The 27,935-nt window shown below is 32.1% G+C and overlaps 1 protein-coding gene across 2 annotated transcripts; it reads left to right on the top strand.

Moving 5' to 3' along the window:
* On the top strand, positions 1-27,284 carry LOC134718479 (uncharacterized). Of its 2 annotated transcripts, XM_063581039.1 has the most exons (3): positions 1-223; positions 948-1,220; positions 27,096-27,284. In XM_063581039.1, exons 1-3 carry the CDS (start codon positions 13-15, stop codon positions 27,170-27,172), a joined length of 561 nt encoding a protein of 186 aa, XP_063437109.1. In that variant the 5' UTR covers positions 1-12; the 3' UTR covers positions 27,173-27,284. The 2 variants fall into 2 exon arrangements, with proteins under 2 accessions (XP_063437109.1, XP_063437108.1); XM_063581038.1 differs by lacking the exons at positions 1-223; positions 948-1,220 and adding an exon at positions 25,798-26,027 and having other exon boundaries at positions 26,796-27,254.
* Positions 27,285-27,935: the final 651 nt, after the last annotated feature.

The following is a 27,935-nucleotide window of genomic DNA, read 5'->3' as shown; positions in this document are numbered from 1 at the left end:
ACCTCAGTCATCATGGCTGTTATAACTTTACTGCTGTTGGGTGTTGTCGGATCTGCATTTTGTCATGGCCCATATGGTGGTGGAGGCGGCGGATGGTATGGCGGTGGTGGCGGCGGCGGCGGCGGAGGATTAGGATCTGGCGGCAGTGGTGGACTATTGTTATTAGGCGGCGGATTGGGAGGAGGCGGAGGAGGAGGAGGAGGAGGTGGTTGGGGAAAAGGAGGTAAGTTATGTAAATAATCAGTACGTAAAAATCTTGATGTATAACTATAAAATTAATTTCATAAACTTGATGAAGTTTAACAGAAGCAATATTATCGACAATAATAATCGAGTGCATAATTTTTATAAAATCTGTTCACTAGTAATGCATTTATTGAGCTTCATCAATAGCTCTATGCATGCTCGTGTACACCTGTATGCATTAAAAACTGAAATAAAGTTACCATTTTTGGTGAAAATGATGTGGGAAATGTAAAAAATAACTGCCAACCAAAATAGAAATAAAAACAAGAATAATTTCATGCGTTCGAACCGCTTTCCTGGATTTCTGTGTCAGTAACTCTCAAATCCGAGAGAGTATGTTAAAGTTCCTAAACAATGTAAGAAGTACACGACAAACAAAGTAGATAAACAACAGTCAAATATATCGCAGGTGAACTATGCCTCAGGGTGTTGCAACCTGAGTTTCTTCATAATTTAAAAATTTATAAATGAACATATTCATGATATTATTAACTTGCCTGCAGTATATTGAAAATATATTTTCTTATTTTTCCATTAAACAAACACATCGACAGTTATTCAACTATTATTACAAAGTGGCATAATCCATATTGCGTCAATGTAACTTAGTAAATTCCTGTTTTTCTATCCCTTGTTAATCAATAAAATAACTATGCATGCAGTTATTTAGTACAATATGTGTTGAACATTGTTGATTACAGGTAGTCAAGTATGGTGTACCTGTCGTAAAGGACAATGTTTTAAAGGAGAATTTGTTTTGGACAAGTATTGCAGACTAACACCCTTATTCCCAGGGAAATGGACTACATGCTGTAAGGTGTTACCAAACAGTGTAACTAGTCAAAGTTACGGTGGAGCCGGTGGTGGAGCTGGATTCGGCGGCGGTGCTGGTATCGGTGGCGGTGGTGTTATTGTAGTTGGATCTGAATCTAGTGGAGGATCTGGAGGTTCCAGTGGAGGATATGGATATGGTGGTGGATCTGGGTATGGAGGTGGATCTGGATATGGAGGCACAAAAGAAAGTTCATACTAAACAAGATTTGTCTGACAGTAGTTATTTAGCAAATGAATGTGCATTCTGTGAATATATAATTAAAACATATGCATGCATATTTGTTTTTATTATTCACAGTTTTTATGATCTTATAAAGGCAACAGTAGTATACCGCATTCGAAAGTCATAAATCAATAGAGAGAAAACAAATTCGGGATTTAAACTAAAACTGAGGTAAACACATCAACTATACGTCGCGGAAAACAACAGAAACACTGAAGTGCAAAAAAAAAAAAACGACAACGCAACAAACAAACACTCTATGAGATAGCAACTGCCATTTCCTTGATTTGGCACAGGACATTTCAAGAAGAAATGGTGGGTTAAACCTTGTTTAGCCGCTAATCATACCTCGCACTTTTATGGCGATGTTAAATATAACATAAAATCGATTACAGGACTACAGTACAGATAAGTGCAAGAACAGTACGGACAGAGAAATAAATGAAATACGCAAATAAACATATCAATATGACATCTCAACATGCAAATATTTATCAAGGTATCATGCTTATATTGTAATACACTATACATGCTTTTCGCGATCGTCTACATAATACTCACAGTGACACGCAGATAAAGAAAGCCAAACAAGTACAAAGTTGAAAATCACTGATGACCCAAAATTAGAAAAAAGTTGTGCCAAATACGTCTTTTAAAAAAAACAAAAAGATATCGTATGATTTCCAATGAAGCAACCGTCCACAAGAGACCACAATGACACAGACATTAACAAATATAGGTCACCCTACGACCTTCAACAATGAGAAAATATCATACTGCATAGTCAGCTATAAAGAACCCGATATGACAATGTAAAACAATTCAAACAAGAAAACTAACGACCTTATTTATATAAAATCCTAGTTTGTAAAAAATCACCCTGATACAAACAAAACATTTCTCTCCCAATTGTGAACTTTCCATTTCTATGAAGCAATATTCCAGCATCGCCAGTATTTGTTGTATAAATCTCCCAATTGTCACGATATTACAAGGCTTGTATTTCCCATCATGATTCCCTTAATAGAGTGTTGCTGCTACTAAATATAAAGCAAGAGTTCCAAATGATGAAGTTGAAATGATTCCTTAATAAATTGTACAGACGCATTCACCAGTTGGATGACCATATTAGAATATTCGTTAAACATTTGATATCGGAATGTTCCTTTTGTCGTAACTACAATCCCGTTATCGTTTCACAAATCTGAATAATCGAGATGATACGCTAATCAAGACCTTTATAAGTAGCATTCTAACTTGACGTCCTTCAAACGCTTTGAGTACACACCCGTGTTAAAATATGAATATATTGCTCGTGCTGTTCCGATCGGATTCCCACGTCATATGATTTTTTATGAATGAGGTAACCGACGTCATAGAACGATGACGTTAGAATATAAGCATTTTACGGGAAAATACACGCTTGGGAAACTGAAAATCATCAAAACAAGGAAACGTGAATAAACGATGTTTAAATGCAGTATAAGCCATTTTTTTATATATACATAACAGACATATAAGTAAATTATCATTTACTATCATCAAAAACTATCTTCATTCGTTATTGAAAACAGTTTAAGCATGTCACGTATTCAGTTTGCTCCGTTCTTTTACGTCAATTTAATAGTGTGTTTATTTATGGGAACGGCAAATATTTGCCTCCACCTAGAGAGCTTCAATCCAAAAGAATTACCGTATCTGTCCTATTAGCATCGAAATAATTCATGGGGGCTTGAATATATCTAGATGCTACCACGAGTTGTAACTTTGTGCCAATACTTTACCCTTTGCTATCGCTATTGGTAAAATATTTGTCATAAAGGGACAACCCGTGGTAAAATCAGAAAATATTCAAGCCCCATGAATTATTTCTTAATTTTCAATCATTTTTTTACGAGATGGAGGGTTGCTGCTTGCAATGACGCTTTCAAGATGTGCGGTTAACATCGACTCTTTGTAAATTTTACGGGCACCATCAGGAGGTGGTTGACCGTTCTGGGATGTCTATTTCACAACCGAACCCAATTAATATTTTCAAATTATTCTAACAACCTCTTTTCTACATGGTGACATATTGAATTCCGCTTTTAACCAAGTTATGTTCTATGAAGCAACAGGGAAGCTGTATATGTTTTGTCATGAAAAACAAGTTTCTTTTCCAATTTTCATATTTGGCCAAGTTTCAAAGTGCCCAATTTAAAAATTAAGGATTTCTGATGATACGCCATATTTAAGTGAAATCATAAGATACAAAACGATTGCATGTCATCGCTATACAAGATTCGATCAACAATTAATCAGTTTAAACCCATTAGCATTAGTTATGGTGACTTGAAATAAATCCTCTAAAATGTCTATGATTTAACAAAAAGACTGCATGTGAAGGCAGTTTACAAACCTAATTGTTAAATGATTTAAGGGGCTCGCGGGTATAAATCGATTTTTTTTTTCAAAAATAGGATTTCGCTTTTTTATCTATATATGAACTTTATCGTTTACTTATAAGGGGAAAAAACGGGGTCACCATTAATGCACACAATCAACCTTCGACAAAAACATGCAGTCTTGTTAAAGTACATTTGTTTGTCTGATTGACAATCATATATGTTTTGTTTCATTTAATTGTCTGGCAAATTATAATTAATCCTCATTTACGAGCGTCTGGCGTATCAAATTATGTGCCTGATACCTTTGATAAATTATTATATTCGAATGACATCCAACCATAAAGTCAAACATAGCTATATCAGATTCAACATGAGCACAGCATGTTAAGATCTTGAGAAAAATCAAATGCGAAACAAAAGTGAAACAAACAGGCAATAGAACCGACCGTTTCGTTCAATGATTCTGATAATAAAACAAACATTATATTATGTAATATACACTTTAAGTCCATGACATAGAATATAGACACATTCCAACAAAGTGACCATTACTGTTGGAAAGTAGAAAGAAACCCTGTGCCTATAAAAAAAAAATACAAATAAACGAAACTACGACATTTGTACATTTACGAGCAAAATATTCAAACGTCATTTATTAAATGACAAAATTGAAAGCTTAAATACAATAAACACGAAAGGATAACAGCTGTCATATTACTGGCTAGGAACATGCATTTTCATATGTAGAATATGGAGAATTAAACCTTTTGATATAGCTACCTAAACGTCATACTTTTATTGACAAAAACTTATTAATAAAACATACATATAAACTAGATGAATAGGTCAGAAATATGGGTACAGTTGTTGTGTTAAAGATTTAATCCCTTCAAAATAAATATGTATCAAAGAAACACCAAAAGGCATAATACAAAGCACATAAGCAAACATGAAAGATAAAAATGCAAACTTTAGCATAGAAGAATAACACAATTACGGGATGTAGAAGTACAGATTCACGTCAAATGTAATTAGCAAATAATAAACTAAACAGTAAAAGTAATATCTAGACAATTATAAGAATACTTTAGCATGTTATCTAGATGATAAATAGCGTCAGTACCGATTATCTAAACGTCAAGAAAATCGGGGCTTTTTTGTGCAGTTGATATAGAGTGTTTTTTCATCAATAATTTTGTACTTTCGAATGGACTATTTTTTTACATAAGTTTTTACGCATACCAGTAGTTCATCAACTTTTTAATCAGACGCTGGTGACGTTTTATACAATTGAAAGTCGGAAGTCAAAAGTATCATTTTATAAATATCGAACGTAAAAATGATTTATCGAAATATATTCTTTGAAATATCATTTTGTTATGTGTTTATGAAACCTAGAGACACATATACAACATAACAATATAACAGTGATAAGCGGTTTTTATTTTTTCAAAGTTCACCAGTTTCAATGTTATCAATCAATACCAATGACTACACACTCTTCAACTTCAATCAGACAATCTTTATTTATTTTTATTTTGTTTTTATAGAAACTTGATGCACTGTTACCAAAAACATTTCCGGAATCAAAAGTAGAAGACCGACAATGATGTCACACTCAACCATCAGAAATTGACAGATTAAAATGAATTGTATTTTAATAGTGATTAAATTACACAAGAAACAGTGTAAATGCGCAGTTTGATGTTTAGCTGGTGTGTCTTTTTTGTACCAGTATAATAATGCATGGCTATCGGATTTATTCCGGAAATGGAAACGTCAGCTCATTTCTCATAATTTTGGATTTATTTTTAGAGTGAATAAAAAAAAATATTATCTGCACAAGTGGTAGAATCAATCAGAAAGATGGGCGCGAGGAACACCAAAAAGGACAGCCAAACTCATAGATCGAAAACAAACTGACAACGCCATGAATAAAAAAGAAAAAGACGGACACATAATAGTACACAAGACACGGCATAGAAAATAAAGACTAAGCCATACGAAACCCACAAAAAAGATTGGGTGGTCTAAGGTGCTCTAGAAGGGTTAGCATATGTTGTTCCACATGTTGCACCCGTCACATTGAAAGATACTAGCATTCGTGATCGATTGAAATCGACTTTCTTTAAATCATCCAACAGGAATAACATTGTTCTCGTATTTCCTTCCTTGTTGTGAATAATTAAGTCATATTCACTAGAATATATCATAAAGATGGAGCTATAATTTTCGAACATGATATCATTGGTTGAGGGAAGCCGCTTAGAAGAAAGCTTTTAAAGCAATAGTGTTATCATTTCTTCGATATACCTTTATACGTTGGTTGACCGTTGTTGACTTAAAGATGATTATTAAGACTTTCCAATTATCATCAATACAGTCCGTCCTCCTTTCCTCGAATATGCCATTAGGATTTAGATCTATAACTGAGCAGGATGTGGGATGACACATGTAGTAGCAAAATAACATATCAATCCTCAACATATGATGGATAACAAATCAGGCATCAAACATTAACTTATAATTTAGTACACATCAAATATTCCAGGGAATATGTTTAAAGACGTTATACGCAGTCAGACAAACAAAATACATTGAGCAAGGTAAAGATACAGGTATCAACAGATTGTATAGACACATGAATGTACATATGTATATGTAGAACAATAATATTTAGTTTGCTTTTAATTTACTGATAACATAATCAATACTAATACCAATTAAAACAATATATAAAGATCACCATATAGTCTTGAAGTGGTAATTTTAAGAATAAGTTATTAAAAGGATCGGTAAGTTTATCAGGATCAATTCTAAATTCCCAGGGCACGATATATAACATCTCAGTAAAAATGAGAATGTTTTATCTCGATTGAAATAATATTACTACAGACCCAACCAAACTTTAAAACCAAATATTTCTATCTAAAGATGATTTTAGTAAAATTTATAAGTAAATATGTGGTATAAAGTTAATTCACAAAAATACTGAACGCCGCGGAAAACTCAATTGGAAAGTTTTTAATAAAACAATTCAAATGCCAAATCAAATTACAAAACTCATCAAACGAATTGAAAACAACTGTCATATTCCTGACTTGGTACAGACATTTTGATATGTTGAAAATGGTGGATTGAACCTGATTTTATAGCGCTAAACCTCTCATTTTTATTACAGTCGCATCAAAATTCCGTTATATATATTTACAACGATGCGTGAACAAAACAGACATAATAAATAAAATAGTCAAAATATTGGTACAACAGAACCACTGTGTTACAATCTCAAAACAAACAAGCATTTACAAAAAAGCACAAAAGCATCTATCAAGTTAAAAAAACACGTTTATAACTTCGCGTGTCTGAGTCAGAAAATGAAAATGTCGTATAGGAAGATATATCAGTAACGAAATTCTTGACTTAATTTACCAGTATAAAATATATTATGTTCGATATAATCTTAAACGTCACAACATACACTGCCTTAGTGAACAAGTTGTGAAATATAAACACCATAAAATGTTGTCAAAAGAAGATCACCGTAAAAAAAGTGCAAAGGGAACTTCCCTTTTGTCGTAATTTTATGAGTTAATTTTCCGGTGTAAAAAAGAAATATCCACTTCATTTGACTTGTTTAAAGTATACAAAGATCCTTTTGGGAACATTTTAAAAGTATTTTTTGAAAATTCTTGATTATCAAAGAACATATATCATCAAGACAATAACAATTAAAGCAAATGAGTAAACAAAGACTCACAAAAAAACACGTGCAACCTGAAGGTGTAATGAGATGATCGATGCTGTATTTTTTCTCCTTGATAATGTTTATGTACGTTTTCGGAACAACACTGTTTATCGAAAGGTTGTGTTTATTCCAATAGGCTAGGCAAATATTTCCCCCCTTTAATATTATACTTGTTTTTTGGACTGATATGATTCACATTTTAATGAGAAGAAAAAATGGTAAAGATACGTCTAAATTAATTTTCTTTATTCAACAACACTTTCAGTTATCTTGAGTTCGTATTGTTTCTTATTCAGTATGTTTAACATTAACATCATAGTAACAGTTGTAAAAGGTACCAGGATTATAATTTAATACGCCAGACGCGCGTTTCGTCTACATAAGTCTCATCAGTGACGCTCAGATCAAAATAGTTATAGAGCCAAACAAGTAAAAAGTTGAAGCGCATTGAGGACCCAAAATTCCAAATACGGCTATGGTAATCTTTTCCTGGGATAGGAAAATCCATATTATTTCAAAAAAATCAAAGTTTTGTAACAGGAAAGGAGTAGGCCCCAAAATATAGGAGTTTTACAAAGCTGTTAAAATATAAACTTTTAGTTTTTTACTACACAGTAGAATGCTTCTGCTACATAAATATGGGCTGTTTTTGACATAGCAATGCACATATATCGGGTACTAGCACCATAAACATGATAAAGTCATGCTAAATTACTAAAATCTTCACAATTCTAGCATTTTAGTTAAATTTTAGACGGTTTTCGTGTAAAACGAAAGTGGCCGCATTCGTGTTTACCCTTAATATTGAAATGTAAGTTGTGTAATATAATAATACATAACATGTATAAATGTTACGGATGAACATGGATGCGGCCACTTTCATTTTTGACAAAAAACATCTGATAAAAGATGTTTTTTTGGCCTATTTGATAGATTTTTCATATTAAAGCTTGAATCTGAGTGTTTTTAATGACAAAATCAGTTAAAATCTTTCACATAAACTAATCTTATCAATTACAATAGACACTTAAGTGTTTAAAAAGTGTCCAAAAACTTTCGTTTAATGAACCTGAAATTTGAGGCTAAAATCGACCCTTACCGGACCTACTCCTTTATAGAAATGTCCATATAGTTGATATTCATGTCAACAACGAAGTGCTTGCTGTTGATACCCTTGGGTACGAAACGTTCACCAGCAGTGTCATTGACCCAGTAGTGTAAATGGTTATCAAAGGTACCAGGCTTATAATTTAGTACGCTTATATAGAGAAAAGAAACGCTTTTTCACAATTGACATCAATCGAAGTGCTTATTTAGTAGTAAAAACTCTTTTTGGTAGGTCATATTCGAGAAAAGGGAACGGGCTTGTAAAAAAAATTGAGAATGGAAATGGGGAATGTGTCAAAGAGACAACAACCCGACCAAATAAAAAAACACAACAGCAGAAGGTCACCAACAGGTCGTCAATGTAGCGAGAAATTCCCGCACCCGGAGGCGTCCTTCAGCTGGCCCCTAAACAAATATATACTAGTTCTGTGATAATGAACGCCATACTAATTTCCAAATTGTACACAAGAAACTAAAATTAAAATAATACAAGACTTACAAAGGCCAGAGGCTCCTGACTTGGGACAGGCGCAAAAATGCGGCGGGGTTAAACATGTTTGTGAGATCTCAACCCTCCCCCTATACCTCCAACCAATGCAGAAAAGTCTGATGTCAGAAGATGTAACCAAAGAAAATAAACAAAATGACAATAATACATAAATAAAACATATAATATATTGTAAAACATATGTGAAAAGGATATTCCGTAACGATCAACCAAATATACCCCGTACGAGGTATAGGTGATCATTGTTATGCCGTTAAGATGTTTTGTTTTTTTTGTCAAAAGTGAAACTGTCTCGTTTGTTAAATATTCTCGTATTGCGATCGTTGGTTGAATTTGAGGCAAACTTAGTAAAGTAATCGGCTCATCATAGTTTGTAGATTTGCCCGTGTAAACTGAAATATCTATGGTTTATTAAATCTTTAAAGAAAGGATGGATTGTTGATACCCTATCAGAAAATAAATGATTGGTAAAGGAAATACTATAATCAGTATACCTGAACGTAAATTTAATTGACCGATTTTGTCTTGAAGGAACTCTGACTCATGCGAAATCATAAGATACTAAACGATTGCATGTCATAGCCGTGCAATATTCGATCAAGGTCACTACAATTAATCAACCCACCGACACACAATTATATAACAAAATAAAAAACGGACATAAAATTACTTGACAATCCGTTATATAGAGATTGTCGAACGTGACAATATTATTTGTCCTCTAATTGATATACAGATGCGATAAAAGAAATGCTTAATAAATGTTTTAAAAAGCATGTATGCATTCATTTCTTTTTCCTATTAGTTGATTTGTATAGCTTTGGTGAACTTAAGGTGGTACCTAACACTACAGGGAAATGAGTCTGTTAAATCAGCTAAACGTTTTAATTATGTTGTGTATATAGGGGATAGTAAGCTTCTCAATGATCAAATTTAGTGTTTGTCAAACTGCTATATAACCATTGTAATATTTCTGATAAAATGGTTGGTTCAAATTTTTGCAATTTTTATATTGTTGTCAAAGTGTCGAAGTGAATACTTTTTATGAAAAAAAAAATTATAAAATTAAACAAGAAAAATTAGTTTTAGTATAGGTGTTGGCTACCACCTTATCGTTGCCTGGTCATTTTCGACATATTAGTTTAAATGTGGCTCTGGTGTCTTTCTCAGTTCGCCGTCCATATGCGTACGAAAATATAAACCCATTCTAACATTTCCAAGCCAAATAATATAGAATCGGTGAAATCATATTAATGAGAAAAATTGCAATTACAAAACAAAAATCAGTAAACAGAGTAATTGATTGTTATCAAATGTACAAGGCTTATTATTTAGTACGTCAGACGCTCGTTTTGTATACATAAGACTCATCAGTGATGCTCAGATCAAAATAGTTATATATCCATAGAAGTACTAGAAGTTGAGGAGCATCACATTGGTACAGAAGTTGAAAATGTATCATAAATAACAAGCTCCGAGGTAAATTCAAAAAGGAATGCTTCCTATCAAATGGCAAAATCATATGACAAAAGCCAGCAAACGCATGAACAACAGCTGCCATATTCCCGACTTGGTACATGTAGTTTCAAATGTAGAACAAAGTGAATTAAACCTTGTTTTAAAGCGCTGAACCTCTCACTGGTATCTGTCGACAGTCCCATCAAATTCAACTATATCTACAACGATATGTGATAAAACAGACATAACAATTAAACTTGTCAAAATGTGTGTAGAGAGGTCATAATGTGTCACAATATCAAAACAAACAAATATTAAAAAAGAAGCAGAATTCATGTTCAAAGATTTTAAGAAAATTCTCGTAGATGGTGTTTAACATTATAACATGTATATAGATATAGGAAGATGTGGTATGAGTGCCAACTGGACAACTCGCCATCCAATGTATCAATTTATTACATTATTTAATTTATTACATTTGACAAGGTATATACATATTAAAAACAAACTGCAAAGATAGGATAAGATAAAATATGTATAAGTGTAAACTCAAAACAATTAGATTGTTACTAGAAATATTAGATACGACCAATACATAATATACAAAGAAACAAATGTTAAACAACTATAAAATATTTATTTAAAAATATATATTCTTTGTAAGTGTTGATTGGGGTTAATTTTCATACTTATGTCTTCCCATCAATTAAACCTACATATTGTTATATTACGGATTACAAATGTGTCGAGGTTTGTGATTGGATAACAACACAGAGATGTTAGTATATATTTAGGAAACTGCCGGGGTATATACGATGTTTTTATCCCCAATTGGAACCTCAAACACGTCATCATAACACCGGTTACTATGTGACGTAGTCAAAAGCTATCAGACTGTCAGATGCTCACAGAGGGAAAATAATGACGTACTTCAGTCAATAATACATTTTTGATACAAAATTACGCAATTTACACTTTCAAATTATTCAAACAACCTCTTTTTCTCATAAGTGACATATTAAATTCCGCTTTTCCCCAATTTATGTTCTAATGAGCAACACGAAGACTGTCTTTGTTTTGTCATGAAAAAATTTCAGATTTGGCCATCTTAAGGGGGCTCCTGAGTATAAATCAAATTCTTGATCTAATTTAGGATTTCGCTATAATAATCTGCCTCCGGAAGAAGCATACATTTTTGTTAATGTCCTGTTTTTCTGCTGAACTAATAGGAAAAATAGAAGCTATATCGAAAAGAAAATAACCTAATTACAGAAATCGCTTAAACTTTACAATTATTTAGTTTATGTACAGCTTATTTGAAAACAATAATGAAAATAAATATAGGTCACCGTTGAGTTAAAACGATATTTAAAATTTAATGCAAAAAATGACATTTTTGCACCAAAGGGAGATAATTTGGAGCTTTTTCGATGATATTATCATTTTAAAAGTCATCTGGGGCCAAACCGAATCGATTTTTTGGGATGAATTTAATTCCATATCATAAAGTAGTAACTAATAGTGTAATAAATAAAATTTGTGATGAAAATACAAATGTTTAATTTTTTGCTGAAATTTTTGTACCCACGAGCCACCTTAAGTGAAATGATAAGATATTAGACGATTGCACGTCATCGCCATACAAGATTCGATCAAAATTAATACAATTCATCTTCTCAGATAAAACCTGTTAGCATTACTTTTGGTGACTTCAAACAAATCCTCTACAACTTTTAAGATTTAACAAAAAGATTTGTTTTTAAATATAGGATTCCGCTATTTTTTTCTATAAATGAACTTTATAGTAAATAATTATTATATGAGTAAATAAAAATGGTCACTGTTCATAAAAAAAACAATAACAATCAAAACCAAGGAGTAAATAAAGTCTCACAAAACCAAAGGACATTTACATCAACAGTTTAAAGTAATAATTAAGAAACAACACGAACTCCACTAACAATCTGCTTTCGACAGAAACATGCAGTTTTGTTAAGGTACCTTTTTTTCTGTTGATCTAATAAAAGAAATATGGATATAAAAACACTAAATTACAGAAATCGCCTAAATTTTACAATTGTTTAGTTTGAGTACAGCTTAATTGTGAAAAGTAATTAAAAAAATATAGGTCACTGTTGAGTTTAAAAAATATTTCCATTTTTGATTTTTTTGGTTTATTTTTGTACCATATCATAAAGTAACAACTAATAGTGCAATAAATAAAAAAACTGTTTAAGATTTTTTTGAAATTTTTATACCTTCGAGTCTCTTTAAAATGATTTATTAAATTACTGATTTTCCACATGCAATGTAACATGTATGGTTATAATAATAAATTAAATGTCACGGTGACCTGTAGTTGTTAATTTCTTTGTCATTTGGATTCTTGTTGAAAACTTTGTCTGATTGACAATCATACCACATCTTCTTTATATATATATATTTGGTTTTTATCTAATTCCCTGACAAATTTATAATTCATGCTCATTTACGAAACAATCGTCTGGCGTATCAAATTATATGCCTGGTACCTTTGATAACTTATTATATGCGTATGACATGCAACCATAAAGTAGAACCTAGCTATAACAGATTCAACATAGGCACATCATGTTAAGTTCTTGAAAAGAATCAAATGCGAAAAAAAGTCAAACAAACAGGCAATAGTAAGAATCATTTACTTCAAACATTCTGATACTAAAACAAACATTATATTATCTATTATACACTTGTAGTCCATAGCATAGAATATAGAATCATTCCAAAATCGATACTATTACTGGTGGTAAATAGAAAGAAACAATGTGCCTATAAAATAAAATAACAAATATACGGAACTACGAAATGTGTACATTGACGAGCAAAATATGCAATGTTCCTAATCAAATGACAAAATCGAAAGCTTAAATACATTAAACACAGTCAACGAATAGATAACAGTTGTCATATTCCTGGCTAGAAACATGCATTTTCGTATGTAGAAAATGGAGAATGAAACCTTGTGATATAGCTACCTATACCTTATACAAAAACTTATGAACAAAACATACATATATACTAGATGAATAGGTCAGAAATATGGGTACAGTTGTTGTGTAAAAATCTCAATTCCTTTAAAAACCAATATATATCAAAGAACACTAAAAGGCATATATACAAAGCACATAAGCAAACATGAAAGATAATAATGCAAACTTTAGCATAGCAGAATAACACGATGACGCGATTTATAAGTACAGATCCACGTCAAATGTAATTAGCAAAAAATATACCAAGCGGTAAAAGTAATATTTAGACAAATACAAAATATAATAGCATGTTATCCAGATAATAAACAACGTCAGTACCCATTATTTAAACTTCATGAAAATCGGGGATTTTTTTTTTTGTGCAGTTGATATGGAGTTTTTATCTACAATAATTTTGTAACTTCGAATGGACTATTTTTTTACATAGTTTCTTACGCATACCACTAGTTTATCAACTTTCTACTCAGACGCTGGTGACGTTTTGCACAATTGAAAGTCGAAAGTCAAAAGTATAATTTTATAAATATCGAACGTACAAATGATTTATCGAAATATATTCTTTGTCCCATTTACAGATATGAAATATCATTTTTTTATGTTTTTATATGTTTCAGTTATGAAACCTAAAGACACATATACAACATGACAATGTAACAGTGATGAGCGTTTTTTTTTCAAATTTCACCAGTCTCAATGTTATCAATCAACACCAATGACTGCACACTCTTTAACTTCAATCAGACAATCTGTATTTTTTTTAATAGAAATTTGATGCACTGTAACCAATAACATTTCCTGAATCAAAAGTAGAAGACCGACAATGATGTCACACTCAACCATCATTAATTGACAGATTAAAATGCATTGTATTTTAAAAGTGATTAAAGTAATTGCGCAGTTTGATATGTAGCTGTTGTGTTTTTATTTGTACTAGTATAATTATGCATGGCTATCGGATTTTTCCTGAAATGGAAAAGTCTTCCCATTTATAATAATTTTGGATTGACGTTTAGAGTGAAACAACACAACAATTTTTACAGCACAAGTAGTAGAATCAATCAGAAAGAGAGGCGCGAAATACCAAAAGGTACAGCCAAATTCATACAACAAACTGAAAGCGCCATAGCTAAAAAAAAGAAAAAGACAAACAGACAAATAATAGTACACAAGACACAGCATAGAAGCTAAACACTAAACAACACAAAACACATAAAAAACTTGGGGTGGTCTAAGGTGCTCCGGAAGGGATCCACATGAGAGATACTTGGATTCGTGATCAATTGAAATCGACTGTCTTTAAATCATCCAACAGTAATAACATTGTATTTCCTTCCTTTTTTTGAATAATTAAGTCATATTTAATAGAATATATCATAAAGATAGAGCTAGCATTTCCGAACATGATATCATTAGTTGAGGGGACCTGCTTAGAAGATAGCTTTTAAAGCAAGAGTGTTAACCCTCCTTCGATATATCGTTATGCGTTGGTATAACGTTGTGAACTTAAAGATGATTATTAAGACTTTCCAAATTATCATTAATACAGTCCGTCCTCCTTTACTTAAATATATCATTAGGGTTTAGATATATCACTGAACAGGATGTGGGATGACACATGTAGTAGATAAATTCATCAATGATACCAGGACTAAATTAAGTATATTCGCCAGACGCACGTTTCGTCTACAAAAGACTCATCAGTGACGCTCGAATCCAAAAAAGTTTAAAAGGCCAAATAAAGTACGAAGTTGAAGAGCATTGTGAACCAAAATTCCTAAGTGTTTTGCCAAAACCTCTCACTTTGATGACAGTCGCATCACAAGTCCATTATTTACAACGATGCATGACATACAGATATAATAGATAAAATTGTCAAAATATTGATACAGCACTGTGTTACAATCTCAAAACAAACAAGCATTTACAAAAAAGCACAAAAGCATCTATCAAGTTAAACAAACACATTTATTACTTCGCGTGTCTGACGTAAGAAAATGTAAATGTCACATAGGAAGACATTTTGTTAACAGTTCCGAAATTCCTGACTTATTTATTTTCCAGTACTACATATATTATTTTCGTTATTATCTTTAACGTCACAACAGACACTGCCATAGCGAACAAGTTGTGAAATATAAACACCATAAAATGGTGCCAAAAGAAGATCACCGTAAACAAATTTTCAATAGGGAAGTTCCCTTTTGTCGTAATTTTAAGGGTTTATTTTCCGGTGTAAAAAAGAAATATCCACATCAAGGAAATGTATTAACGTTTACATTTGACTTGTTTAAAGTAAAGTAAGTTCCTTTTTGGAAAATTTCGGTAGTACTTTTGAAAAATTCTTGATCATCAAAGAAAATATATCAATAACAATTAAAGCCAAGGAAGAAACAAAGACTCACAAAAACATTTTCATCAATAGTTGTACATACTTAATAAAAAAAGAATCAACACGAACTCAAGATAACGAAAAGTGTTGTTGAATAAATAAATTAAATAACATTTAAACGTGTCTTTACCATTTTTTCTTCATTTAACTGAAAACACTTAAAACAAGTCTGAAATTCAGGGATCTCCATGGATGAAAATTGAACGATGGAGGAACTTTCACCATCATAAACCGTATCTACGCCGTACAGTGTACAGTGTAGCGCGATCAAAAGTAGTTCATCCACACCATAAGGATGTAGGTGAAAATGCTTATTCATTGCTTATTTAAATTATATTTATTGAATTTTCATTATAAATACTATATAGAAGTATATTTATTTTCAATACTTGCCGTTTGTAACCCTTCAAAGTCCAAGCCCTCATGCCCCCTCCCTTTACCTTAGTCGATAATGACCAATAGCTATCACGAAGGTCCCCATGTAGTTTTCTTGCTATTTTATGCAATTGTTATGGGGTTAAAAATCATGTGCAGCTTATTTTTCACGGACACTGTCAAATCAGAAGTCATGAACCCGTATGGCTGGTTTGCAGCAACGACAAAACGAGTCGTACGGGTTATGTAAAAGTTGAAAAAGATTTGTAAAGCAAACGTTGTTTAATGAAAAGGTTTTTAATGACTTTATCTAGCAAATCGATGCTTTGCAACATACATCTTTCAAGTCTAAAAAAAAACCGGAAATGCGGATGTATCAATTTGATTTTAAACTACGAAATGAATTCGGAATTACGATACAATATTTCTTTACGGGAAATATTAAAAAAAATTACTTTTTAACTTTTTAACTTTTAAAGTAATTCTATATTATCGTTACATTACAGCATGTAGTACTCGAGTTATTTTCGATGACATAATGATTACTGTTTTACGTCTTATTTTGTACTTCTTAAAAAGGGGGATGCTGATTGCGTAAGTCAAAATAAAAGCACGTGTTCGATTTTTTAAGCTTTTGAACTTGATTATTAATTTATTTATTTAATCTGAGTTATCATAAGCATTTGCGGAAACTTTGTTAAATAATCTTCAGATAATATTATCCTGTCTGGTTTGTTGATTTATCTGTACAAGCTCATGTGCAAGTGATTCGCGATCGTTATCCGGATATCACTCAGGCGTTAGAACTGTATTGGAATATACTATATAAAAGCCTGAGTGTTATGCAATTACATGCATTTGATTATGATTGCTTAAAAAAATGGCGTCAGGCCATGGAGATCCCTGATATTAAAGGGGTGAAATATTTGCCTAGCCTATAGGAATACACACATCCTGTCGATAAACAGTGTTGCCATAATGTACATAAACATTATCAAGGAAAAAAATTACAGCACCTATCATCTCATTACACCTCCAGGTTGCACTTCGTAAATACAGATTGCTTATCAAACCACGCCTCTTTTTTGGAGAATTAGAATATTCATAGAAAATAAATTTTGTTTACAAACTGGTTCCCAGTTCTTATCTGTAGGTTGCATCTCCAGAGATATAACTTGGGAACGTTACCAGAAAATATATATGTGAATAGTGTTTATATCGAAATACATAGTAACCCTACATTCGAGGTAGGGATAGTTAATGAATTAAGTGTTTGTCTAAACTCTTACAAGTTCGGGCATATTTACATTGAAAATATGCCACACAGCCTTATATTTTGACCTTTGAAAACAAATGGTAGAGCATATGAAAGTTCAATTCTAGAATATAATGTTTTTTCTTCAAAACTAGATAATAACAGTTATAAAAGGTACCAGAACTATAATTTAATACGCCAGACGCGCGTTTCGTCTAAATAAGACTCATCAGTGACGCTCTGATCAAAATAGTTATAAAGTCAAACAAGTAAAAAGTTGAAGAGCATTGAGGACCCAAAATTCGAAAAGGTTGTGCATAATACGGCTACGGTAATCTTTTCCCAGGATCAGAAAATCCTTATTATTTCGAAACACTCAAAGTTTTGTAACAGGAAATTTATAGAAATGACCATATAATTGATATTCATGTCAACATCGAAGTGCTGGTAAAACCATCAGGGACGAAACGTCCACCAGCAGTGGCATCGACCAAGTGGTGTAAATAGTTATCAAAGGTACCAGGATTAAAATTTAGTACGCTAATATAGATAAAAACAACGTTTTTCTCACAAATGACATCGATCGCAATGCTTATTTTAGCACTAACGTAGTAATAAATCTTATTTGGTAGGTCATATTCAAGAAAAGGGAACGGGCTTGTAAGAAAGAAAATTTGTAAAAATATTCTCTATAATCTGTGAAAAGTATATTCCATTACGATTAACCAAACATACCCCATACGAGTTAAAGGGGTTGATTGTTATGACGTTAAGATGTGTTTTTTTTATTTTTTTTGTCAAAAGTGATCATATTTTGTAGATTGACCCGTGTAAACTGAAATATCTAGAGTTTATTAAAGCTTTAGTGATAGGATTCATTGTTGAATTCCTATCAGAAAATAATGATTGTTAAAGGAAATAATATAATCAGTTTACCTGAATGTAAATTTAATTGACCGATTTTTGTCTTAAACATGTTGAAGGATTCGTGACTCATGCCAAATGATAAGATACTAAACGAGTGCATGTCATAGCCATGCAATATTCGATCAAGGTCACTAATGTATCAGTTTAAGGACACACAATTATATAACAAAAAAAAGGGACATGAAATAAGATGACAATCCGTTATATAGAGATTGTCGAACGTGACAGTATTATTTAATTGATATACAGATGTGATGAAAGAAATGCATGACTGATGTTTTAAAAAGCATGTATGCATTTATTTCGTTTTTTCTATTAATTGATTTGTATAGCTTTGGTAAACTTAAAGTGGTACCTAACACTACAAGGAAATAACTCTGTAAAATCAGCTATACGTTTTAATTACATTGTGTATTAAGTTAATATTAAGCTGCTCATTGATCAAATTTAGTGTTTGTCAAACTGCTATATAACCAGTGTAGTTTTTCTGATAAAATGATTGGATAAAATTTTTGCAATTTTTCTATTTTTGTCAAAGGGTCGAAGTACATACTTTGTCAAAATGTTATGAAAATTAAACGAACCAAATTAATTTTAGTGAAGGTGTTGGGTACAACCTTAATGAGTCGTTTCATAGTAATTTTTGACATATTAGTTTAAATGTGCTTCTGGTGATTTTCTTAGTTCGCCGTCCATATTTATAATGCATACGAAAAGAATAACAAATTTTAACATTTCCAAGCCAAATAATATACAATTGGTGAAATCTGATTAATCATAAATGAGAATTGCAATACAAAATAATTACAATCAGTAAATAGTATTATTGATAGTTATCAAAGGTACCAGGCTTGTAATGTAATGAGTCAGAAGTACAAAGTGGAAGAGCAGCACATTGGTACAGAAGTCGAAAATTTATCATAAATACCAAACGAATCAACAACAGCTGTCATATTCCCGACTTGGTACATGCATTTTCAAATGTAGAACATGGTGAATCAAACCTTGTTTTAAAGCGCTGAACATCTCACTTGTATGACAGTTCTATCAAATTGAATTACATCGACAACGAAGTGTGCAAAAACAAACATTATAAGTAAAATTGTCAAAATATGGGAAGATTAGTCATAATGTGTCACAATCTCAAAACAAACAAATATTAAACAAAGAAGCAGAATTCATGTTCAAAGATTTATACAAAATTCTCGTAAATGATGTTTAACATTATAACATGTATATAGATATAGGAAAATGTGGTATAAGTGTAAAAGGGACAACTTGCCAAGGTATATGCATATTAAAAATAAACTTCAAAGATAGGAAAAAATAAAATATGTATAAGTGTAAACTCAAAAAAATTAGATTGTTACTAAATAAATTAGATACGACCAATACATAATATACAAAGAAACAAATGTTTAACAACTATATGATAAAAGAGATGATTTATGATAAAAGAGATGATTTTTCGTTTCCTGTCGTTAATTATCCATTTTTTCGATGGTGACGTTCCCTTGTCACCATCTTACGGTGTTTTTTATATCTCAACTTGTACGATTCGCTCGTGTAAGTAACAATGTTTTAGATTTTAACGAGAGTAATTTGTGTATTACTAAAAAAATATTACACCAGGGTTTTCGATATCACAAACTAGTCAAAACATTTACTAAATTTTATCATCGGTATAAGGTATCATTCGTAAATATAGCTCAACATGCAGACTTCATATACGTTCAGGTATTTCACATCCATTTTTTTATGGAAATACTCTCTATAAAGCACAAAGGTGTCAGTATTCACCTCAGAAACTAACAAAACCTTTGAAAAGACTTATTAAGAAGGGATATAGTTACGACACTGTTGTCAGGTCATTAAAGATTGCATATTTTGGCTTTAATATTGATTCACTTATAGGGTATTTGCACCGGAACTAAACACATTTATTCAAAAAAACAGTTGTTGGCATGACACGGGTTATGTTCTTCTCATATATGTTATGATGGTATGATACTAAACCCCTGACAGGAAGGATTGTGCCTGATGTACATATGATGAAATCATAATCTTTAGTCAGTTTAATTGAAGTATGGAGCAAGCATGTCAGTTAAAGGGAAATCACACTATTTCAACTACTAATAATAATTCATTTAAATTTTGCATGTAGACAGCTCATACTTTTTACAATATTTTAGGCGAAAAAAAATTTGGGGTCATCGATGTTGTTTTCGAGATATGACGTCATCAAAAAGTAAAGAATTGTGTTATACCGTAATATAGAAATAGCGCTCAAAAATGCTAAAAGAAGGCAAAATTATTGAAAAACGATGTTTAACTGGTTTAACTAAAACAGTCAATTGTAACTTTTATCTTAAACACAATTATTTTTCTCAGTTTCCTTATTTTTTAAGGCCCTTTTACATTTCCCACCATTTTTGATTACCATTTATTCTAGATTTTTCTTGAAATAAAAAAAATCTACTAATGTTTTTTCCTTCAAACTTCTGCATTAGTTGCAGCTTCAGGGGATATTTTAAAAGCATAAATAAAAAAGGGGGGTCACCGAAATTTAAAATCCGCTACAATGGAAATAATCTTATTATCGATTTTTGGCGGGAATTATAACTTTTTCTCTTAACGTTACAGAACGACGTTGCACCATTTCTTGCAATGCTTTGAACTATTGGGTTAAACCTTTTTACTAAAACAATTTTATATTTTTTTTATATAGTAATATTTTTTTTAGGGTATTTTAATTTTTCATTATTAAACATACAGTAACAGTTTATTAAAAAGTGATTGCCAAAGTTGGAGTCATCTAAATTTTTAATTGCATTTGTTGTATAGGAAAAACTAATGTGTGCCTCATGCCGTATTAAAGAATTTATTTACGGCTTGCAGATTTAGAATCTTCTGCTTCGGAAGATTGAGGGTATCTGGGCTGAAAGGTAACACGTTTCATTTAGACTACAAACAGAATAAATTCACTAACTTGTCCATTGCACCGGGAATATAAAACCCGAAATGCCGTGTTTAAAAAGCCACAAACTCAGCACTTAAATAAGCCATCAATGACACCGTTTTTGGTAGAAATTTAAGATTGGCTAACATTTCTGTTATTACACAACGCTCCATAATCGAACCAAATTAAGTTCGAGTTCCAGTAAAATTTTGAGTTCAAAGTTCAAGTTTGATTTTGAATATTTGTTTCAGTCAGATTTCTAGTTTAAGCTCGAGTTACACTTAGAAACTTCTGAGTTATACTGTTAGATAGAAAAAAAATTCTGGTAAGAATTTAAATTTTGAGATCTGATGAAATTAAGATTAAGAATGTGGTTTCTATTTTCTGTTGGTGCACCTCTTTTTGTTTGAATGTATATTTTTTATCACATTTATCTTTCATTGTAGTAAATGCACCTATTTTTGCCCATTCTGATTTATGAGGGAGGGGGGGGGTGCTTTTTCGGGACGTCGGGATCAAGTGTATTTAAGCTCGGGATTTCGGGATCCGGGATTTCTTTTTTCGATGTTCGGGTTGTCGGGATTTTTTTTTAAATTCTGGACCTCGGGATATCATGTTTTTAAACCCGTGATTTCGGAATCAGGACCCCTCTAACCCCCGCCCCCCTCATAATTGATAGTTAATTAAAGAACTAAAGAATAAAGAGTTAAACAGCTACGTTAGTTTTCTCGTTTGAATTGTTTTACATTGTCTTATCGGGGCCTTTTATAGCTGACTATGCGGTATGGGCTTTGCTCATTGCCGTACGGTGACCTATAGTTGTTAATGTTTGTGTCATTTTGGTCTCTCATTTGCAATCATACCATATCTTCTTTTTTATACCTTTGTATTAAAATCTGGATGTCCTTTTCAGTCACGGAAGGAATCAGACAATCTCCCCTTAATCCTGTCGACAGTGATCAAATTGAGTGACCTAAACTCGAACCTACATCTAAACTTGAATTTTGCAAAACTTTCAGTGGCAAATATTAGATGAACATCATCACAAACAGACGGACAATTAATGTGTTTGTTACAGTTTAGCAGTACTCTGTGAGACATGAATATATCTCTACATAAATACATGTGTGTGTGTGTGTTAAATATTTTTCTTGTTGGAGACTGGTAAAGCCAAATGTATAGTACGTGTTGAATAATTATATATATATACGCCCGGTTTCGGGACGTATTATGGTATACATCTGTCCGTGCGTCCCGTCGTCAACATTTAAGAAATTAACACAAAAACGTTTTAACCAATAGTCATAAATCTGGTGAATTGTTTATGTCTATTGACGTGAGCTCCCTTTCTTTTTTTTATGTGAATTTTGATTTTACGTTTCCGAGTTAAAGGGTTTTATTAATTAAAAAAGGGGGATTTTCCAGTTTTCGGACAATTATAACTCAATGAAGCTTTCATCAATGCTCATACAACTTTGATAAATTGTTTATATCTGTTGATGTAAATACCCTTTTGATTTTCATTAATTTCTTATATGACATTGAGAAGTAATGAATCTCTCTGAAATTGAACCACAAAATTCAATATCACAAATGAAAGGCTAAAATTGATTTAAGGGGTACATGTAAATGCTCAAAACGTTCAGGAATTAATAGGGGCCACAAACAAGCATTTTACTAAATTTACTATTTTACAATAACTTGTGTTTAAGTGTATGGATCTATCTAAAATTGTACTACAAGATTCAATACCACACAGGGAAGGCTGGGATTGAGTTTGGTGGTAATTATTCCATAGGGGAGGGGGTGGCGTTTCATTTTTTTGGGGGGAAAATTTTCGAAATATCTCAAGAAGAAATCTCCAATTGCACAGTATTGCACAATAGATTTTAAATATCTTTGACCACATTTATTTTGTGTCAGAAACCTATATTATGTCAATTTTGTTATCACAATCCCAATTTAGACCGTATCAAGCTTGAACATTGTATCCAAACTTGCCCTAACTTATCTTAACTGTTCATGGTTCCCAGGCGTTAGATATTAAAGGAACATTTGGGAAAGATGGACGACACTTATATCATTTCTGTCGTCCCATTTGAAATAAATAACGATATCAAATAGGACTTAACACATTTACGTCTAGTGGCAAGTTAAATGCATATTCAGAACTAGAACATATGAATTTTGACTCTGCTTTGTAAAACCCGACAGGCTGAGCCGGATAAATTCTTATATGAGATGTTTGATGAATTTTTCATACATGTAGTAGAGAAGACTATATTTATGACGTTGCATGCATCAATATTTTAAACATGTAGTATAACGTAATCAGAGATCAATATTTTAATTAGATTGGAGAAAGTTGGAACTTATTGTTCTTATTTACAACCCTCTTTCGAGCAGAAAACTAGATTCTGATAGCTATACGCTAACATGCTTGTACTCTTGGTTTATTTGTACCCCCCCCCCCTCCTCCGAAAATATACGCTGAACCCTACATACCGCATTGCGGCACTACGCGGCTAAAGTTGTGCCATTTCACTACCTATTTTTTTGCCATACATTTTGTCCATTTCGGGTAGCACTTTTATTTTTGCACTAAAGGTCAAGATGAGTCAATAGAATTTTTTGAAATTTAGAATTCAATTAGATATTGAACATATTCATGTATTATTTTTCTATTTTGTTTCTTCCAATCATATTGTGTTGTAAAATGATGCCCTTTATGGGTTCTTGATTAGATTAATAAAATTCTTATACATCAGAAAATTAAAAAAAATATTATGTCATCGACTTCGTTATCGAGAAAATGGTCGGAGGGGTACTAACTAATGACTAAGTTACATTGAATATGCTATGAAATTCCAACGTTTTTAGTGTTGATTATGCATGATGATTATGTGTTTTGTATTGGTAGATCCTTTTTATCATAATGGTCTGGATAGTGGATTTATTAATGTTTATTTTGTGTTTCTAATATTTTTTATTCTTTCTATTTTAGCAGCTCATCATGCAATCTTCTTTTTTTTTATGCCTTTTATTCTGCAGTATTTGCCAATTATTTTGTATTCCGCAAGTAAACCCCAATACAATCTAGAAACTCGCTAGTACAACATATTAGTTGTAAAAAATATGATATGTCCATTATCATTTCTACTGCTTTAGTGGAACGTCCCTTCGTGCGCTCGCTTTTTCATAAATTAACAACCTTTACGACGGAATCGAAAACGGCGACGTCATAATACAGTTAGGACACTATGGCGGCGCCGAGAGCGATGCGTATAAACAATAGTGTGATTTCCCTTTAACTGCTAGTAGTCTGTTGTTATTTATGTATTATTGTCATTTAATTTATTTTCTTTGGTTACATCTTCTGACATCAGACTCGGACTTCACTTGAACTGAATTTTAATGTGCGTACTGGTATGCGTTTACTTTTCTAAATTGGCTAGAGGTATAAGGGGAGGGTTGAGATCTCACAAACATGTTTAACACCGCCGCATTTTTGCGCCTGTCCCAAGTCAGGAGCCTCATGCCTTTATTATTTTAATTTTAGTTTCTTGTGTACAATTTGGAAATTAGTTTGGCGTTCATTATCACTGAACTAGTATATTTTTGTTCAGGGGCCAGCTGAAGGTCGCCTCCTGGTGCGGGAATTTCTCGCTTCATTGAAGACCTGTTGGTGACCTTTTACTGTTGTTTTTTTTCTATGGTCGGGTTGTTGTCTCTTTGACACATTCCCCATTTCCATTCTCAATTTTATAAAATATAATTTTTTAAATATATATTCTTTGTAAGTGTTGATTGGGGTTAATTTTCATAATTCCTGGGAATTATGTCTTTCAATCAAATAAGCCTACACATTGTTATATTTAGAATAGTTGGGTATTCATATATAAAAGTATGCCAAACAGAGCATAAGGTATACATGTCCAAAAAAAAATTTGCTTACATTGTTTCTGTAATCACAAATCTCACTTTTATCAATAACAATACAATAACTCAGAATCAAAACATCATGTTCTACACATACAAAAACAAAATGTTCCCATTATCAATTAAATATCTAATTATACATATCTATTATTTAGTTATTAAGTTGTGTACACAATAGGTATTCATTTTTAGCCCCTAAAATAAAAATGAAGTAACTACATCAGCATGATTAGGTAACTTCAAAGCAGAGAATGACATAATAATATTTTTTTGGTAAATTGTAAAAGTCCTGTCGAATCATTAATAATCAATCAAGTTATATTGCTTTACATAAGTATTATCAATCCTAATCAAAGAAGTTGTGGTTACATCGAGTAGTATAAATACAGATCTAAACAGTTGTATCACCACAGTTAAAATTGTCAAACCTCAGTCATCATGGCTATTATAACTTTACTGCTGTTGAGTGTTGTTGGATCTGCATTTTGTCATGGCCCATATGGTGGTGGAGGCGATGGATGGTATGGTGGTGGTGGTGGTGGCGGAGGACTTGGATCTGGCGGCAGTGGTGGACTATTGTTATTAGGCGGAGGATTAGGCGGAGGCGGAGGAGGAGGAGGAGGAGGTGGAGGAGGAAAGAAAGGTAAATTACAAATGTAAATGTTACAGTGTGTAAACTATGTATAATCAGTACCTAAGAATATTGATGTATAACTATACAATTAACTTCATAAACTTGATGAATCTTAACAGAAGCAATATTATCGACAATAATAAGCGAGTGAATAATTTTTATAAAATCTTTTCACTAGTAATGCATTTATTGAGCTTCACCAATAGCTCTATACACATGATGCATGCTCGTGTACACCTGTTTGCATTAAAAACTTAAATAAAGTTACCATTTTTTGGTGAAAATGATGTGGGAAATGTAAAATAGATAAAAATAACTGTCAACCAAAAAAAATAAAAACAAGAATAATTTTCATGCGTTCGAACCGTTTTCCTGGATATCTGTGTCAGTACTCTCAAAGCCGGGAGAGTATGTTTAAGTTCCTAAACAGTTTAAGAGGTACACGACAAAAAAAAAAAAATAAACAATAGCCCAATATATCTAAGATGAACTTTGACTCAGGGAGTTGCAACCTGAGTTTCTTCATAATTAAAAAAATGATAAATGAACATATTCATGATATTATTAACTTGCCTGCAGTATATTGAAAATATATTTTCTTATTTTTCCATTAAACAAACACATCGACAGTTATTCAACTATCATTACAAAGTGGCATAATCCATATAGCGTCAATGTAACTTAGTTAATTCATTTTTTTCTATCTCTTGTTACTCAATAAAATAATTATGCATGCAGTCATTTAGTACAATGTGTATTGAGTTTTGTTGATTATAGGTAGTCAAGTATGGTGTACCTGTCGTAAAGGACAATGTTTAAAAGGAGAATTTGTTTTGGACAAGTATTGCAGACTAACACCCTTATTCCCAGGGAAATGGACTACATGCTGTAAGGTGTTACCAAACAGTGTAACTAGTCAAAGTTACGGTGGAAGTGGTGGTGCTGGATTCGGCGGCGGTGCTGGTATCGGTGGCGGTACTGTTATTGTAGTTGGATCTGGAGCTGGTGGAGGATCTGGTGGGGGATCTGGAGGGTCCAGTGGAGGATATGGATATGGTGGAGGACCTGTATATGGAGGAGGATCTGGATATGGAGGTGGATCTGGGTACGGAGGTGGATCTGGATATGGAGGCACAAAAGAAAGTACATACTAAACAAGATTCGTCTAACAGGTTTTCAGCAAATGAATGTGTTTTCTGATATATGTAAAAACAATTAAAAAATATTCATGCACAATGTTTATTTTTTATTATCAATTTTGAAACAGACGTTGTTGTTTTAATTTTGTTTACATCACGATATATACATAATAATGTTTCCACCTAAAGTAAGATTAAAACTGATTTCAATTAACAATTTACTTGAAAATAAAATTATGTTCTTTAAATCAATGGTACTATCGGGTTTCCTAGTTGTTATTTATTGCACGTCAATCAGATTTGAATCACACATCATGCGTGTCACCCTTCATTTGTTATTTTAAGGTGGAATGGGGTTCTACAATAAAAATGATAGAATTTATTTATACTTTGCCAAAACGTAGTATCTTTGATATATGGTCAAAAACATAATAAAATAATAGGTAACCGCACATTTTCTCAAGCTACAGGTTGTTACAGATTGACTCATTTTGTTTGGATTACATAGGAAAAAACACCATGTTGTGATATGAAACTAAACAAAATGATAGAATTGTAAAAGAAATTAGAAAAAGATAGATTTTAGACAATGTTTTTTTTCATTCTAAATTTTATTTGAGAATATCAAAAGAAAATATAGGGTCGTCGTACGTTTTTCCGACTAAAACACAAAATAGGAAAATTGCATGTAGATTCCTTCAAAACATGCTCTGTTTTAGAGTTACATCCCCTTAAAATGGCAATCTGAACACATTTAAAAAAAAATATATATTTAATT

Source organism: Mytilus trossulus, chromosome 5 (assembly GCF_036588685.1).
Source record: "Mytilus trossulus isolate FHL-02 chromosome 5, PNRI_Mtr1.1.1.hap1, whole genome shotgun sequence".
Taxonomy (NCBI): Eukaryota; Metazoa; Mollusca; class Bivalvia; order Mytilida; family Mytilidae; genus Mytilus; species Mytilus trossulus.
Note: the sequence above shows the minus strand (reverse complement) of the source record. Positions and strands in the feature narration are given on the sequence as shown.